This window comes from Mesitornis unicolor, unplaced genomic scaffold (genome assembly GCF_000695765.1).
Source record: "Mesitornis unicolor isolate BGI_N332 unplaced genomic scaffold, ASM69576v1 scaffold9225, whole genome shotgun sequence".
In the NCBI taxonomy this organism is placed as follows: domain Eukaryota; kingdom Metazoa; phylum Chordata; class Aves; order Mesitornithiformes; family Mesitornithidae; genus Mesitornis; species Mesitornis unicolor.
The window spans coordinates 30,898-49,891 of NW_010183429.1; the positions used below are offsets into that span (position 1 = coordinate 30,898).

The 18,994-nt window shown below is 37.2% G+C and overlaps 1 protein-coding gene across 1 annotated transcript in view; it reads right to left on the reverse strand.

Moving 5' to 3' along the window:
• Nucleotides 1-18,994, reverse strand: part of DLG5 (discs, large homolog 5 (Drosophila)) — a gene marked incomplete at its 5' end in the record, with an annotated part of 64,212 nt that overhangs the window by 30,172 nt on the left and 15,046 nt on the right. The window contains 8 exon segments of the mRNA XM_010184124.1: nt 556-688; nt 1,420-1,545; nt 2,205-2,389; nt 5,234-5,464; nt 9,294-9,606; nt 11,650-11,909; nt 15,364-15,547; nt 18,205-18,348. Of these exon segments, the coding sequence (XP_010182426.1) occupies nt 556-688; nt 1,420-1,545; nt 2,205-2,389; nt 5,234-5,464; nt 9,294-9,606; nt 11,650-11,909; nt 15,364-15,547; nt 18,205-18,348 (1,576 nt within the window).

Consider the following 18,994-nt stretch of genomic DNA (forward strand, 5'->3'; position numbering starts at 1 on the left):
TGTCCCCAAATATTGCAGTAAAATAAAAGGGATTTAATTTGACAGCAATAAATCAAGAACTTTGTCATTCAGGAATAAGAAAGAAATTCTGGTATATGCAGAAGATGTTCTAAATGAAACAATCTGGAAGACCACCTGTGTGTTCTATGTGGACAAAAAATTACTATTAGCAAAACAATGTGATGTGCCAGCCCAAAAATTTCAAATAGAACAGCAGCTGCCTTTAAGAGTAGAGGACTGGGCTCTCTGATGACAGTGCTTCCATCACATCTTCAGTTTCAGCTGCCTTAGCATTGTCATTTCTGCAATGAATATCTTTTTAGAGTACACGGACTGGGTACCTTGCAAGATCAGGTGGAGGAACTATTTTTATTTATAATTCATATGAAGAAAAATACAAAGCTTGTGTATAACAGCTTAGTTTTGCCAACTACTTTCATCTAGATGTTACCGCACTTGGTGGCCATGTGTGTGTGAATCCTAGTGTCAAGATGTTAAAATTTACTCCAGAGCTATCCAATACATAAGACAATACAGTTCGTGTCTTTTACTTACTCTGTCTTTTTCAAATTCTACCACTTCTGTCTCCCATTCCAGAGAATCTGTGTCTATGGCTGAGTCATGGGAACTATGGGCCATCAACTGACGGAATCTGGCCTCCTTTTCCAACTGATTCTCCATCTTCTCTCTAGACAAAGAAAATAACTATTTCTAGACACAGACAACCCTTTCACATAAACTTGGTAAGTGATGTTATTGTCTTGAGATACCTTGTATTTTGTTTTCTAAATCAAAAATCCAAACTGTGCTGAAAATTTGTCCCACGCTTCCATTCTTGGGCTGCTATCAAATTGACTTTCCTTTTCTATATAAACCATCCTAATATCGTGTTACACTTTTCGCATTTCTTTTACATAACCGAAGTGCACAACTTGGTTTCTAAATTCTCCTAAAATGCATTTAATTTACCCTCAGATGAGCTGCATCGGTTTGCTCAGGACAAGTGGGGCACGATAAATATCGACAGCAAAATCTCCTCCACAACCCACTGAGATGACATATGATGCACATCTTCCTTGCATCCATAAACCAGTGAGATTACAGTTTGGAGGAACTAAATTGCAGTTAGTCCAACTACAGTGAAAGAATCCCATATTGCTTAAGTGTATCTCCACAGTACAAAGGTTAGAATGTGTGTCTCATTAATAAGATGTAAATGTTAAGAGAATAAGACTCAAGATCCCATCTGCCACAATAATTTCCATGGTAATTAGAAGTATAGGCAATATTTCCACAAACAATATCATGAATGCCTGCTGCCCACACCTATAACAACATACGGTTCACTTGTGAATACAGCTAACAATCCAAAAATTTTATCGCAAGCTTCCATGACGTTTGATCAATTCCCTAACATACTTCAGTTCCTTTAGCTCACGAACAGCATCGTTTTTCTGTTTTCTCATGTCATCCAGATTGCGAAGAGCTTCAGCCAAGTCACTCACAGCCCGGTCTCTCTCCCTCCTTAAGTTGTCACACAAAGTCCTTCAAAAGCAAAGAAGTTTCAATGTAGTTACTTAAAACCCTATCAATGTAACAAACTAGTTTTACCACATTGTATCGTTAATCTAAATTTTTTAAAAACAGTTTCAAAAGATCTCTCTCTACAAAAAAGGGGGGTGGAGAAGAAAAGAATTACATATGCTAGGTTGTAAGGAAAAGCTTGTTAAGATAACAGAAACTTTCTTCATCGCTTTCAAAACTTACTTTCTACTTATCTGCTTGAAACCAGAAGAAAAGAAAATCTGATTAAAGCATTATCCTTTATTTTCTTACATATGTTTAGTAGCAAAATAGTTCGGTACTTTTTGCAAAACGTCCCCACAGGTAGAGAATTATTAGGAGGACTATAGCTATAGCAGAATAAGGCATATCATGCCTAAAAAGAATTCATAATTTGTTATGCATTATGTAGCAGTGCTCTATGGTATTTACTAGACATATTGTGGGTAGAAAAGCACAGACAAAGCAAAGTATCTTGCAAGGTATCCTCAACTTTTAAAAAAAAAAATAAATAAAAAATCACCCTGTGACAGCTAACACAGAAGCTGAAGTGCTACCAAAATCCAGAAAGTCCTAAAAACACAACAACTGCACATAAGGTGTTACGAAGATCACTCATGAACCTTATACCATTCATTTACCTTATACTTTCCCTTTCTGCAACAATCTTATCCCGCTCTTGGAAAGCCCAATCTCTCCTACACTTGGCTACTTCTGCTTCCTGGACAGCTTCCTTTAGTTCTTGTGACATCGCCTCATATTGTTTCCGAAGCATTTCAATTTCTTTGTTTGCTCTTTCTATGTCTAAGGTAGCAGAGTCCTGTATCTAGAAATAAAGAAACATAGGCAAGTATTTTAGGTAAGTATGTGCAAACAGGCGATACTAATATGCATGTTGCCTGATGTATTCAATTCCCATGTTTTCATAAAAAATGTACCTTTATCTTAAGTTGGGAGGAAGGAGACAAGAAAAAACTGCTGTAATATATTTCACTCAGTGGCACGCAAATTTGTGCAAAAACAGTCTACACAAATAAGAAATTCTCACTTCAAAGTAACATCAGTGAATGTTTTGTATTTCAGAGATGACATTCCATGCTTCTATTTGCTCTGCTTAGCAGACAGAAAAAAACCTTCAAGGATATTTAGAAATCAGATATGCTATTATATGCAGTTATAACACCGATTTCCTGCATAAATGTCTGTTATTTACCCCGGAAAAACTGGACATACAAGTTCACAACACAGACTTGTGATTCACATAGGTCACTTAACTCCAAAGCAGAGTAATGGAATCACAGAATCACAGAACCTTAGGAGTTGGAAGGGACCTTGAAAGATCATCCAGTCCAATATCCCTGCCAGAGCAGGATCACCTAGACGAGGTTGCACAGGAACATGTTCAGGCGGGTTTTGAACGTCTCCAGAGAAGGAGACTCCACAACCTCTCTGGGCAGCCTGGTCCAGTGCTCTGTCACCCTCACAGGAAAAAAGTTTTTCCTCATATTCAGATTGAACCTCCTATGCTCCAGCTTGCACCCATTGCCCCTTGTCCTGTCATTGGCTGTCACTGAGAAGAGCCTGGCTCCTTCCTCCTGACACTTGCCCTTTACAAATTTATAAACATTACTGAGGTCACCCCTCAGTCTCCTCTTCTCCAAGCTTAAGAGACCCAGCTCCCTCAGCCGCTCCTCATAAGGGAGATGCTCCACTCCCTTCATTATCTTTGTGGCTCTTTGCTGGACTTTTTCAAGTAATTCCCTGTCCTTCTTGAACTGAGAGGCCCAGAACTGGACACAATATTCCAGATGTGGTCTCACCAGGGCAGAGTAGAGGGGAAGGAGAACCTCTCTCCACCTACTAACCACCCCCCTCCTAATACACCCCAGGATGCCATTGGCCTTCTTGGCCGCAAGGGCACAGTGCTGGCTCATGGTCATCCTGCTGTCCACCAACACCCCCAGGTCCTTTTCTGTCTGGCAGCTCCAGTCACTCATCCCCAAGTCTGTAGCGCTGCATGGGGTTATTGCGACCAAAGTGCAGGACCCGGCACTTGGCCTTATTGAAGCTCATACAGTTGGCCTCTGCGAACTTAAAATTCCAAACCAGTTTTGTTTCAATGATTCTTGTTTTAGGTAAGAATTACTTTCTCCTTAAATTAACTTGTTCTTCTAACATTTTCTATTTTGAACAAAAGAGATGGTGACACTAGTAAGACATACACAGAGAATACTTCATGGCGCAATAAATAAAAGCCAACTACAACAGTACAGCCCACCACAAGCCTTGAAGGCCATAGGTTTGTAAACAACTGTGTGTGATTAATTTCAAGAATATAAATAAATCTAATGAATATGACTAGACAACTAGACAACTAGAGTTGTCATTTGATTAAAGATTAAACTTCAGAGGAATGTTTTTAAGACCTGCAAGCATGTATAGCAAAGACAGACTACCAAGTAACAATTAACACACTTTAAAGGCTCTTTTTTTCTTCTGAGTTACAATTATATTCAAAAATAAGAGAGCACTGAACCTTAAAACCCAAGTTTACATTCTCACCTTAACATTAAAAATTAAAAATTGCAACAAGTAAGACCAAGGCTATATCTGGCCTTTGGATTGTCTCTTTAATTTCCAAGGATCACTTTCTTCTCTTCCAGTCTACTGGCACGAAAACGACAACCAAAAAACCCACTCAGATGAATGAACAGACATTTATATTTGAAATGTCAATTCTGATTTGCAGTCTGCCAAAGGTGAGCATCTGAGCAGTTCCATTGCTAAGTCACAGCTAAGTTCACCCAAACTTACTCGGCTTCCTTAAGAAAAGCACAACTTTCCAAAATCCAAAGGATTTGGCCACTAAGAACAAAACACAATGAAAGATTTACTTCCAGATTTACAACTGAAAACATAGTTTTCACATAGTTTAATTGCTTCCCCACATTCTCATTCAGGATTGGCAAACCAGTAAAACAGGCAAGACTAAAAACTTCATTTGTACTGGTAAAGGTGTGGTATTCAATGAAAAGAGAATACAAGTTTAATGAAAATAACCCAAAACATCTAGTTTAATATTAAATAATTTCATATTCCTTAGTTATGTCATGAGCACAAAACTTGTGATACTACACATTTTCATACTACATCATATTTAAGCACTTACAGTTGTATGTGGACTGATGTTTAGCGTACTGAATTGCAAGAATATTACTACCCACACAGAGACACAAATTGTCAGAATATCATGTTTATACTAAGAACACGTACAGATTAGTAAATTTACTATCACACTTCAATTAACTTCCTTTACGAAGTATTAGACATAGCTAACATCCTAAGCAGGTCACAGGCATGAATAACATACATTATAGATGGCGATAAGCCTACCAGCACGTAAACAACTGCTTAGCCACCTGCTGGATCACAACTTTACTTGCCAGTAAAGTACATACAGAAACTTAATATGAAGCATGACTGTGTTTCATTCGAAGAAGTTGTCACCGTGTCTTGAAGAACATACGTGCGTTTATACGTAGGTATTGTAGAGCGACTTGGGGAAAAGAAGGAACACACCCAACGTGCCCAGACGTTTAACTTGTCTCTTGAAAATTAGTGATCCTTTGAAGCTAAGAGAGAAAAATGCATATGTAAAGACTTGCAATACCTGACGGGCTTGATAATATTCCCTTAGCAGATGGTCTCTCTGGATGATAGCTTCTGTTCTCTCTTTCCTGGCAACATCTCTTTCTTCCTTCACTGTCTCTATATCCTTGCAAGCTTGGTCAAGTTCCTTCTGGGCCTCAGCTTTGTCCTTCACTTCATGACAGTATTTTTCCAGCAACTCATTCCTCTCACAAATTGCTCGATCTCTTTCCACTAGAGCCGAGTTTAGCTCCTAAAACAAAATCCATTGTTTGCAGTAGGTTAAATACAGAAGGAAAAAGTTCATCTTTTCAATTGGATACACACTGACACCTTAAAAGCCTAGAGAGCTTACCAATAGTTTTCTGAAAAAATGGGAGCAGAACCAACTGTGCTCACATTACACACAAGTAAGTAGTAGCAAACAATATAAAATGTGGTATTAAAGATATCACATCATCACATTAGCACAGTGCTAGGTCAAAAATAAGCAAGAATCTGGTTGCACTCACAGTTTTGAGGAACCTAAATAAGGGAAGGCTATTAACCAGTCAGACTTGATGTTTTAAAAAAACAAAACCTTTAAATCTGGCAAAGGGTAAGAATATATTGCAAATATTTTAAAGTAACTGCCTCTGTTTTATAGGACTGAAATAATTTAGACAACCCAGCTACATAAGTATCTTGTAGTTTCCTCCTAAGTTTTAAAGGGACATTAAAGTCATATACCAGTGAGATACCAATGTGTGAACTGCAGAATGTTCAAATATATTACTACAGTATGCCATAAAGCAGAATGACAGCACCTCTTACTAAATGTGGAATTCAACTGCATCATAATGAAAAAGATGAGGCAAATGTAGCTCTAAAATACAACCTGTCCTTTTAAAATAGTTTAAACTAGACTTCCTATTGGAAGAGGGAGGCATTGAAACAGCTTCATTTCATGCCACTAAATTTTTAGATGGTCCAACTCACTAGAAGCATTCAGTTAATGGCTAAAAAGAAGTCGTTCTACATATAGGCACTCCTAGCTGGAAATTACTGATGTTTTCATCTCAAAAAGCTTACCAGAGACAGCTGACATCTGAAAAACAAAAGGAAAGGATCCAAATACTTAAGGATACAGAGACACCACGTCATAAACTGACTTCCATTCCATTTTCCTCTACAATTGTCAAGAAATAAGACTGAATATTTAAAGCAAGCGTTTTGTTGCATTTTGATGCACAAACATAATTGTTTTTTGAGATACGGCATCTAATTAAGGCTAGTCAGGCTGTTAAAAACAGTTCTCCAACAGTATTAAAACATATTTCTGCTGTAGAGCAACAGACATGCACTAGGATAAATGACTCACTCTGTGAACTTTAAATATATCAGTGAATCACAATTACCAGAGCACTCAAGTTTTTTCAACATTAGTAAGAGCTTCTATCGCTCAGAACCTCTGAAGAGAGAAATCCCTAGCCCATCTGGTGCTGCAGACAAGTTTGGAATCAACAGTTTGCAAAGCGTAACTCTAGTCTGTATAAAATCTGCGTACAAATGTGTGTATAAAACTTAAACAAAAGTATTAAGTCTTTTCCAGCATGCAGCAGAGGTGAAAGTCAGCAAGTATCAAGGCATAAGGGAAGTTCCCAGAAAGCCCTTCATTAAACAGGAATTTACACTACTTTAAGGTGATTGGAAAAAATACACATTGCCACAGTTTATTCCAGCATGCTCGACGTAAACTATCTGAATAAGAGCAGCCATTGCCTCCAGTGGGCAGTAGTAAAATTTCACCTCTGTGTTTTTCCTATGACATTTGCACAAAATTACAGCATGACAGCACCGGGCAATGTGCCATTTGGCGCTGACTAGAATGGCTTCTGTTTGGGAACATCAGAGTGCTTTGGGTTGAACAGCAATTCTTAATTCGTGAAGAACTCTTACGTTTGAAGGAAGTTCTCACATCTGAACACAGTGCAATAACCTCATACTGGATAAAATAAAACAGGTCTATCAAACAGAGGGGAAAGCTGACTACCACTGAGATGAAACACAATGTTCTAAGTATTTGCTGGAGCAATGATTATGCCAAACAGAAACACCACTGAGCAAGTAGAGGGGCAAATCCACAACAACTAGTCCTTAGTTTTGAGTGGTCAAACTCATGGGAACTTAATCTAAAACTGCCCATAGTGCAAAATCCTGAGATTTCTTCTCTTTACAACTTTTTGGATGTAAATTAATCCATTATGTTTGGACATGTCTGACTAATAAGGCTTAAATATCTAACTAGAAAATTGACTGACTGCTTATGATGTAACACCTCTTCAATCTCAATCAACCTCTTCTGCATTTCCGTGGTGTTTTCATTTGTTTAGGACTGAAAAGTTACACTATCAAACGTAAGTTTCATGGAAGAAACATTTAAAATTACCTAAATGGATTCAAAGCTGTTTCAATCAGCCAGTGGGTGCTACATAATAGGGCACTTAAAGCTACTACATATCACAAGGAGAGTGAAGACCATTAAGTTACATTTTGGCAAGCACCAGAACAACTCTTCACTGACAGGATAATCCCACTTATGTAGGGGCATTTTTCAGGATACTGTTTCAAGTGAATGTATCACTTGATCAATATTTTTATTCAGCCTTTCAAACATTTGCCTTGCCAGGAAAATCCCTTATGCACTGAATACAGCTGTGGTGAGCCAGTACTATGTGACAAAAAGACTCATAGTACTGCAATTTTACACCTTTTAGTACATTATAGAAGCAGTTATTTCTTCTTTCTGATGAACCAGTTTTGGAAGTGGAGAAATATGCACGTCTGTGTCCTGCCAGCATCACACTCACCAGTCCTAAGCACTCTCCTGCTCTGATTGAAATACCAAGTCATCTGGGTAGGAGGGAACACCCATGTATTTAAAATTGTAATGTCCTGCCCCTTAAAGCACTTTGGCAAATTACTCATACTGTCACAATGACAAATACAACAAATGGGAGCAGAAAAATTAATTGTGGCTACTTCCAGCAGTATTCCTGATTAGCTACCCTGATTCCACTGAAATCAAAAGACGTTTCTATTGGTTTAATGACTTTGATAAAAGTAGAACAGGTATTAAACATATTAAAACCTCACCCACTGCAGAAGCTAAATTACTTAGCTAGCAAATACAGAGGGTTGAAAACTATGAATTCATAAAAGCAGAAGTTAATTATTTTTAAAAGCTCTGATGCCGTAAGTAATCATTCCACAATCCACATTATGGCTCTCAACATGGGTGTGATTTTAAAAAGCCACACCTTAATTTCTCATAAAGAGCATTTTGTTCAGATGTAACACTGTGAAAAAAAAATAAGATATTTACAGGCAATGGAATACATTTGCTTGTATCTATTTCATGCTAGATTAAGTATCTGTAAACTGAAGAATCAAGTGAATGCATGTCAGCTGAAATGAAACCAAGCAGCAAATTGTGTTTTGGAAATCTTAACAGCATCATTACAACATGGTTGTGATATAAGCATTTCAAGAACGTATTGCTGAAAAATACAAAGTTCTGGTTCTACACACTGCAAGGCATGCCTGAGTTCTAGTGAAAAATCTTCAAAATACCCTCTTTAACTTAAAGGCAGGAGGGCAAATGAGTAAGAACATGCATCTCAGCACAGGCTTTGCATAAATATTTGAGACTACTTTATCATGTACCGTCTTAAGTCATGGTAGATAGTATCCAGCAGTTCCTGTAGAGGTTAGAAGTTAAAAATAATGAATATTTAGAGCTATGTCATTACAGAGAGCACTACTTGAAAAGACATAGAAGACTAAGACAGTAAAGGAAGGATTTATAATCAGAACAGAACTGAGTGAAGTGAATAGCAAATTTCAACTGACAGGTACTCTATTAAAACATTCAAACTTAATAAACTGATAGAAAAAAAAAAGACTGCTACTGGAAAATATCAGCATGGAAAGTCCTCTTCACAGAATGTTCTTATTTTCCATTAATCAGACATATATTTCTGATTCTAGCATCACCAATGTATACTCATTCCCCTTCCTCAGTGGAAACAGTAGGACAGTACCTGTCTTAAAGCTTCCATCTCTTCACTAGCCACTCGTTTCTCAGAAGAGGTGTTCTTCAGTTTGGACTCTGCAAGCTCCAACTCTGTTTGAAGCTTATCTACCTCTTTGATTACTTGATCTCTCTCACTCATTATGAGGCGGTATTCATTGAAAACTGAATCCCTTTCTTCCTTATATTTTTCTGCATCCTTTGCTGCTTTCAGCTGCATTGTTTTGAACCTTGTCACCTCTGACTGTAATCGTTCCATCTCTCTCTGCAACTCCTTGTTCTGTGCTGTGGTGCTGCTTAGTTCCTGTTGTACTGATTCAAACCTAAAGGCAAGAAGAAATACCAATAACATACTTGTTTCTCATTTTCCTTTTCCACACATTGAGAATTTGGCTGGACACTCTAATATCTTAGACAAAATACCCTCACTGCTGCAAAATAAAAGTGAGACTAATTATTGCTTTAGGAATGTTAGTGAACCCTTAGGAATACTGGAGAACCTCCTTCAATTAAGGAAATTAAACAAAAATTTTTAGAAATAACTTAGAATAAGTTTAATTATTAAAAGTAAATTTCTTCCAAGTTATTCTAAAAGGAATGCAAAACACTGTCATTATTCAATAGCACAAGTTTAACCTGATTCATTGGATTGAGCTCTTCTCATCTTAGAAATTAATTCCTTCTCCCAACACACACTTCCAGACATGTAGGAAGAAGGGAAACAAATTTGGAAACTGGAAAAAGACAGAATAACTTTCACATGCCCAAATGGCCACAAGGTTGGTAACGAACAATTTAGAGAAGGGAAAAAAAAGCAAGTTTACAGTAAAAATGCAGACAATGGAACTAAAATGAGGTAGTTCAAATATTAGTGTTTGTTTTCATCAGAAGATTATCCAGTAAAACTGAAATGCAAAGTATCTTAAACTATCAAAAATATTTTTTTTTAAATTTAACACATACAAAACTAAATACACTTTATCACTATAACCTACTGAAGTATGGCACAATCAAAAAAAAGGGCACAAAAAGTTTAACTTAAAAGTAGTGACATTTGTGTTTATGTTGACAAAGCATTCTTAAAAGTGGAAATATAATTCCACAGACAAGTTTACAACTAGGTTTGAAAAGGAACTTCTCCTGAGAGCAGGGTTTTACCAAAACTGGACACTAAGATTTCCTTGCATGTTTTTTCCGAAGCTCCCAGGTAAACACCATTGTTGGAAACACTGGTACCTAACCTGATTAACCTTTAGGGTTATCTAAGTTACAGGTGCCCACAAACCTCTGGCAGACTTTGTTCTCTCTCTCTCACACACGCATGCCTCACGTTGTTTAAAAGTGCAATTTCTTGTCTAATCTAGTGTGTTCTCCAACCTTTCCAAAGAGAGAGCTGTAAACTCAAGTATTTCCTTGAAAGCCTCACTGTATCCCAAGCATTGCCATAGCATTACTGAGGCACCTGCCAGTAATTTCAAAACCATCGCCATGTTCCTTTCAGGAAATTCTTCCGTTTAAGAGATACCAGCAGGAGGGAACATCAGGCTGGCTGTACAGAAGACTTAAAATATTGCAGTCTGGTTTTCTTTTATCTTTTTAGAACTGTGAGCATGAAGGTAAGAAAAAATATACTATAAAGAAAAAAAAAGCAACCCACCCACCGAAACCATAACAAGCATACTAGCATGGGGAATTGATCAGAAAGGAAAGTCTCTGCCATAGAAGGACATTAATATTAAATAGTGACAAAAACCTGCCTAAAAACCTGAAAGCAAAGTTCCAGCTGAAACACATTGCTCCTGCTTGACCTTGCATTGACTCTCAAGGAGGAAATAATGGCAAGCTGGGTCACATTTTCACTGATGCCTTCTGTAGAGACAGCCCATTTCTAACAACTGTTGTGAATGTATTACAAGTAGCAGGGTTAGTTGGGTCAGGAGCAGGGTTAGTTGGGTCAGAAACAGTAAGCATTATACTTACTGGGTAGGAAGAATGTTGTATACATAAGGATTTCAATATACAGTATGTGGACATACGTGAAAGGCAGACTATCCCTTTCCCACATGAGCTGAACAATAGTTAAAAGTTTCTCATACAATTCCAAAACCCTAGCAAAGAAATCCTTTTCTGAAGAAAAGCACCGTTTCTCCAAATAAATATCCCCATCACACCTAGGGCCTTCCAGAAAGTCTTCATATAGAAAGGCAGGCTTACTCATTGCACCAAGATAACATACAGTAGAGAAAAATCTTAGGAAAAAAAAAGTTAGAGAAGTATTTGTGGTTCTACCACAGAGAAAATAAGATGCTACATAGAATTGTTACTGCTTTTATAGTGTATCTGAAGGTATCAAAACCTGATAATACCTTCTAAGAGAGGTTGAATATTGCTGCTGAAAATGTATTGCTGTGTCCCTTTGCTTCATTAACGTGTCAATCTGTTTCTGAAGACGTCTGTTCTCCTCCTCTGCCTGTTCTAGGCGGCTCAGATCTGTATTGTGACTTGCGATCTTCTCATTGTACCGTTTCCTTAGGGCATCATAATCCTTCTTCACACCCTCTAGCTTGTCCATTGCTGTATCATAAAGTTTATTTAATATCTCTGATGACCCATTTTGCTTCATTACCTAAAAAAAGTCAGAAACTGCATTAATAAACTCATTTTTAATCTGGCCAATAAATTTGGTTTAAAATCTATATAAGAAACTATATTAGAACATAAATATATTAACCAATTTTTAATAATCATTCTTTTTAAATACTGAGGAAACACTGAGCCTTTTCTAAGTGTTAACTGTTACTCTAAGCACTACTACATCTGCTTAATGTTGACTGGAAAAAAAGGTCTGCTTTATCACAAGTTTACAAAAATCTCACTTCAACAGTAACTGCTACCAACAGTTATTAAACTCACGTTGTTTCCAAAGTACTTTGCAGTTTAGCAAGAGGTAATCATTATTCGATGACCAAGATGACAGCTGTAATTTAGGAAATGACCACGAGGTGGCATTCATGACAGGTTGCCTGTATCCTCCATGAACAAATTAAGTAATTTAAAACTTGAAGGGAATAAAATCTACTCCAAATATATTATACACATAGGCGTATATTTTAATATTAATACAGTAATTCATCTGAGAACTACCCACAGAGGTTTCTGTTTCAAAAGCTATCCATGAAATATGAACAGGAAGAGAAAAATCCATTTAAACATGTATAAAGTCTGACCTGAATCTTAAGTTTCAAATTAATTTCCATTGACATAAGAATCTTGTTATAAATAGCAACACTGACGATAAATGACCAGCAACAACAACAGAAAGCCCCTAATGAGCTTCAGCAATCTAGTCCTTCCTTCTCAAAAGGCTAAGAAATGTGTCTGAAATGAGGCCTTACCTGTTTTCCCCCCCGCCCCTTTTTTTTTTTTAATGCTCTGCTAATTATTTCTGGTTTTGTCTTTTAAACTGAAATTTAGCCTTGAAGGAGCAGTGGGAAGATAAATGAATGCTCTACACAGAATTTATATAATCTTAACATCAGTCTACAGAGATATGTCCCTAATTCTGACAATAAAAGGATTTAAAAGATTGGGGGGGGGGGAGAAAAAAACCAAACAACAAAAACAAAGACCAAAAAGTCACCTCTATAAAAAGTTGAAACCAAACTCATAGCAACTATCCCACATGCACAAACTAGCTCCTCATCTTTCGTGTCTCATATTCAGAGTAAAGACAAGCTCCTGAACATGGAAGAGTCTGGATACATGCAGACCAAAAGGAAAGGAGACTGAAAGAGACTCTCTGCTCTTTGCCCACTACTCACTGCCCACAGGCAGTGGATAACAACCGTCACTGTCAGGAAACCACTTCTCTACACAGGCAAGATAAGAGAGAGAAAGTTTTCCAGCCTGACACTGGTCTCCTCTAACTAACCAAGATATGTAAAAGCAGTGAGTTACCGTTCATAAAGCAATGCTTGAACAAAAGCTGCACTTTGGTGAGTCTCATCAGCCTCAGCAGATTCAGTAGCATAACCTGCACGGAGTTGGACCCATGATAAGCTAGCACACTTCAGTGAACCATTTCAGATAAGCTAAATATGTGATAACCTGTAGGCATATGTAAAGTGTAAATACATGTTGATTCAATCCCACTCAAGTGAGCAGTTTTCCTGGAGACTGCTTCCCAAAGCATTTTGAGAATGGGTTTGAGAACCAAGTATTTGAGAATCCAAACAGAAACAAACCACTTCTCACTGTTTCAAGCATAGATGGAATATCTTTTTGCTGAAAACACACTGAATAATTAAAGAAGGATGAATATACTAGAAATTAACAGAGATATTAGAGAGAAAGACAAAAATGCCATAAACAGGAAGCAGTGTAATAGGGATGGTCTCCCATTCAATATCCCAGTCTTAGAAAAAGTAAATAGTCCCAGCTGGGCTGAGGAAGACAGCCATGGCAACATGAAACTTCCTATGTGAGCAGCAGAAACTTAAGCTGGTCAGCCACTACAAAGCAAATCCATGACAATCCCACATGAAGAGTAACCCGATCAAAAGTTTCTGCTCTCTAAAGCCTCCAAGATGACGTGTTTTGCTACAGCCTAACAACAAAACATGTCAGAGGGATCAACACAGAGTCAGACTAACTCAGATGAGAAGCGACATAGACAAGACTCTTGGTGCCCCTTCAAGACACTATGATTCACTCCGACATGCTGAGAAATGCAGTCACACACACAGCTTTCTTTTAAGGTTTAATCGTGATGTTGACACGAGAGTCAACTTCTTTAAATAAATACTGACAATGGTACTTCAGCCTCCTTCCGTGCTGCCAGATAATTTCAAACTTCAGGACAGAAGCTCAAAATACAATAGCCTTCTCTTGGAGGTTTTACATCCCTGCTTTGCAGGCTGGGAAACTGAAGCACAGAACAATCAAGCAATTTGCTCAGGTTTACTCAGCAAACCATTTCTGCTGTCTTCTGAACCAAGCCACTAAACCATTTCACAGCAGAACTCTCAGGATAGTGCTAGAGGAAGGGATCAAAAGGAAATACAAATCTTCAGTCCTCTTTGTACTAGCCCTCAAGCACCTCCTAAAGCAGCATTCAGCACATCCAGCTTGCTTTGACCTTTGCCCTTCCTACCCTAGCAAATAATTATTTTTGTTTGCATAGGTTTTGCTTCTGAAACCTAATGTTTGACTTGCAAGTTTGCCCTGTGAACCAGCCGACACACAATTAACCAAGATATTCTGTTTAACCATTCCACATATTACTGTAACTATCCTCACTAAACGATCAGACTTTCCTGTAGGTGAACCATGGACCTGATATGACCAGTTGCTCCTTGCTATTACTCTTACTTCTCTTTCTTCAGAATGTGTGAACAACATTGGCCTGGAGACAGCCTGTTATAGAGTTCTGAAGTGTTCAGCTCTTCCAGTCCTGAAAAGTTTGTCTCTTTGTTTCAAGATCAAAAACATTATTCAGCCTGTAGCTGTATTCTAGCTGAATAGCATCTGCAAACCTAAATAACCAAACTTAGCTCAGTCATTCCCCTAACTTTTACCAGAATTTAAAAAAAATAAAACACAAAAAAAACCAAAACCCTGTCAGACATTTTTTATTGTGATTCTTTCAAAAAAAAACCCCCACCAAACAAATATAGCATGTAAGTTTAAAGCCAGCCCTGTCCCATAAAATATCCTAGGAAAACAGTTGTCTTTTTAATCACTTTGCAACTTCAAGCTAGGTGTTTGATGCCTCTCCACATGCCTTAAAAAAAAAAAAGCATACAGTCTACTTCATGTACACTTTGTTCATCTCTGCATCAAAATTTCTTAGTATCACCTAATATTCTGTATCCCTCATTCTTTTTTCCAGGTAGACACAGAAAATCAATTAGTATCTAAGATCTTATTTTCGCTCCTAGTGCTGTAAAATGTAAGGCAGATGTTTTAGAATCAGTAAGACATAAAAAGCAGTAACACTGCACATTTAGTTTTATTGGCATATTTATTAAAGGAACAATTCACTATCTCTTCTAGCACATAAACTACAAGCTGTAGCTTACCTGCTGCTGTTGGCTGCGCAGGTCTGTTATCTCTTTCTGATCCTCGTCATGAAGTCTCTTCATTTCCTCACAGGACTGCTGGAGATGATTATGTTCTCGCACCAACTGTGTGTTTTTCCTCTTCAAAGTATCCATGTCCTCCTTCAGCTGTGACTGGTCACTCAGCAGTCGACTGTGCAATGTGCTATCACGGCACAAAAAAAGTGTTCTTAGAGACCAACTTGTCAGGACAAAGTCCTGGACTAATTCATTTCAAGCATGAGTTTCCTACCAAGAAAGCAGGTCAACCTAGCTCAGTTCTGCATATATCAGTATTCCAAGCACCAGGCAAAAAACCCAGAAATAAACAGTAACATAAGTATGAAAGTACTCAGTACTTTTAAATAGCATCAGAAGAGATGATGAGTTTTATGCCTCTCTATCAATGCCACTTCTTAGCTGTTTTAAGAGCAAACAGATAGACAAACAGAAATGTGAGCATAAGATGACCTTGGAAATAACAAGAATTATCCCACTAATCAACTCCACTTTCTCTTGTGCCCCTCAGCTGAGCAGCAGCTAACTGAAATACATAAAACTACAAAAAACTCCTTATATGCTATTGTTTTAAAGAGAAACCAAAACCAAACAAAAAACCTCACAACCAATAAAAACACTATGTTTCAACTACATTAGAGCATGTAAAAAGCCATCACTGTTACTCCAAACTTCATTATGGAAGCCATAATTACTGAAAGAAATACACTCTCACTTAAACAACTGAGAGCCACATGAGAAGGTTATCATTCAGATTATAATTCAAAGTAGCAGTTCAAAATTAGACCAGATCACTGCTGAAAAAGAGCAGAAAAAACAACTGAATGTATTTTAATACTGCAGAGCAAAAAAAGAGTAACATTTGGATACTGGCGAGTATTTTTGTTGTTGAAAAAGAATGATTCAAACTGAACTCACACTTGCTGGTAAAATGTTTAAAGTCCACATTTATTAAACGAACAAACAAATCCAAACAAAAAAACCTCACCTAACCAAAAACCAACACATAATATAAAACAATTAATAGAATCCATTTACATTTTGAGATACTTCGTATTCCTTCCTTACTAAATGAAATAACCAACATGTCCTGCGCAGAATGACCCAAAGCTTTAAAAAAGTTTCCCTGAAATTAGGACAACCTGCTCAAAAAAAAAAAACAACCCCAAACAAAAAAAGAAGCCTTTGACAACTTATCTTCACACAAACGCACCATCTGTACATGTCGGTTATTAACCTGCTACCTGTTATTCAGACTTTATAGGAAACTATAGATTCTTCAGAATGGTAGATTTTTTAAAAGCATCGAGTTGTAAGAATCACTGCAGGAGAAAACATCTGAATAGCATATTCTACTCAATTCCTTTATTTACCCTGAGAATTACTCATAAAATGAACAGGAATTGCATGGATGGATTTCAACATGTGTTGTCGTGTTTTGGGCAGCTAAACTCCACAAGACTCTACCTTGAAGTTTTAAGTAGAAAACTGGATTATTAAAATCCAAGTAAATAAGTTCTTAAAATAAAAAAGTCACCTCTGAATCAATTAAAATTTTCTATACTTTCTTCAGATCAGATAATCTTAGTCTGTTGTAAGAGCAAATACGAAAGCTTGTACATATGAATAATTTTGCAGAAGCCTAAATTGTTGGTCTCTGAGGAATGTGGCTATATTCTTGGTATACTTGAGTATTTCAAACTCTATCTTTTAAAACTGTTTTCCTCCTGATATGTGAGAGTAAATCCTTTTATACTATGAAAATACTGAAAATCTTTTATACTATGAAAATACTGAAAATCTTTTATACTATGAAAATACTGAAATCAACAATGTAACATAGTAGGGTTTCAGGGACTACAGAACTTCTAAATAAGGTGAGCAGAACACTCAGTGTTTAGGATAAAGAATACCAGTGTTTCACTTTAGCACTGGATGGACATAGGTAATTCAGCTCTCAAAATTAATCCATCTCCAACGTCCAGAACACTAACGCTTTGCACAGAATTCACTAGCAAATTAAAGTACTTGAAAATCCTCAAGCGAAACTAAGAATAAAGCTCGTTCTAAAGAAGCCACACAACTTGTCACGTCCTGCACCTGTCGATAACCTTTAATACTATTTTCAGGTTTTAGAAGAAGAATGTAAGGAAACAATGTCTATCTTCAAAAGCTTGAAGAACTGTGGGTGAAAGTGCTATGAAAGAACTAGCAGCCCGCAAGGAAAACAAATGCTGTCATAAAGTGAAATAAACTTCCAACTGATAATTTATCTGTATTTCTGAGCTGTCTTCCTTTCAAGCAAAGAAAACATGTTTGTCCTTGCATCAACAACTCACTTTTAAACAGAAATACATGCTAGAAATATTCACCATTTTCTGTTTTATTGCGTTTTCATAAACGCTTACAACTGGTCTAAACCTGTGTTAAAACTTACAAAAGTCAGCATGAGAGCTTATCACAACCTATTAAAAGTGAGTAAGAAATTAGATTGTCTCCCATTACATTCTGCTCTCCAGTTTGACAGCAAGACTGATGTATTGCAATTTCAAGTCAGTAACTAGGCTTTCCTTATCAGTGTCTCATTAAGACATCAGGGATTTCTATCTCAAATTCAACAAAGTAAAACAAGCAATCCATACTTTATAATTTCAAATGAAATGCTTTATCTGATGCAGGCAAACATTGATCTTGCAATTAAAGTGGAAAAACAGAAATAAAATACTATTTGATTACCATTTTCTAATACTTTATGATCTAACACAGACTGGTACTCTTACCTTGTGCAGCTTTACAAATACTTACTGATAAAAATCTGCCTCTTTTGCTGCTTCTTCACACCTTTTTAGTGTCTTGGTGTGTTGATTCTGCAGAGACTGTAGGTCTGACATGGCCTTCATGCACTGAATCTTCAGTCTTTCATAATCATGATTTGGTTTTGGACTAGGCCTACCATGGAAAAAGAATATAAAGTCAAACGTCATCTACTAAAGAGAATAAAAAGTCTGGGAAATTACTATCCAATAAAAAACGGTATCATACAACTGTTGATGCTTAAGTTATATTATGCTTTAATTTGAATACTGACCATGTTAAGATTCAACCATAAATAAAAACTCACTGTCTTTAATGCGTATTAGTTTTATTCTGTTTTTAGATGTAACATCTGATAATGAGATAATTCTACCACTAACAGAGCCAAAAATAGCCCAGAGCATGCATGTACCTCTCTTCCTAGCAGCAGTATCATTGCAGAGCAGAACTGTCACTTGATACAAGGCGTCAATCACGGTACGCTCAGCTTTCCTGTGCTACCATGTCAAAACTCCCACAGAAAAAGCATAGAGCTGCAGCGAGAGTGGGGCTCAAAAGAGGCTGCCAAAGTCAACTTGGGGCTGCAAGGAGACCTGGGCTAGAAAAACCTCATCTAGGCAGTGGCTGCAGGACCTTGTCTACAGCTCCTTCGGAAAATCAGGGTTAGGGTTGAGAGAGAGGATTTCAATGGACACCAAACACATGCATCTGTGCTGCCAGAACTTGATCGGTTTGACTAATCAAGCATTGAATTTAACTAATTTGACCAAGTTGTTCTGCT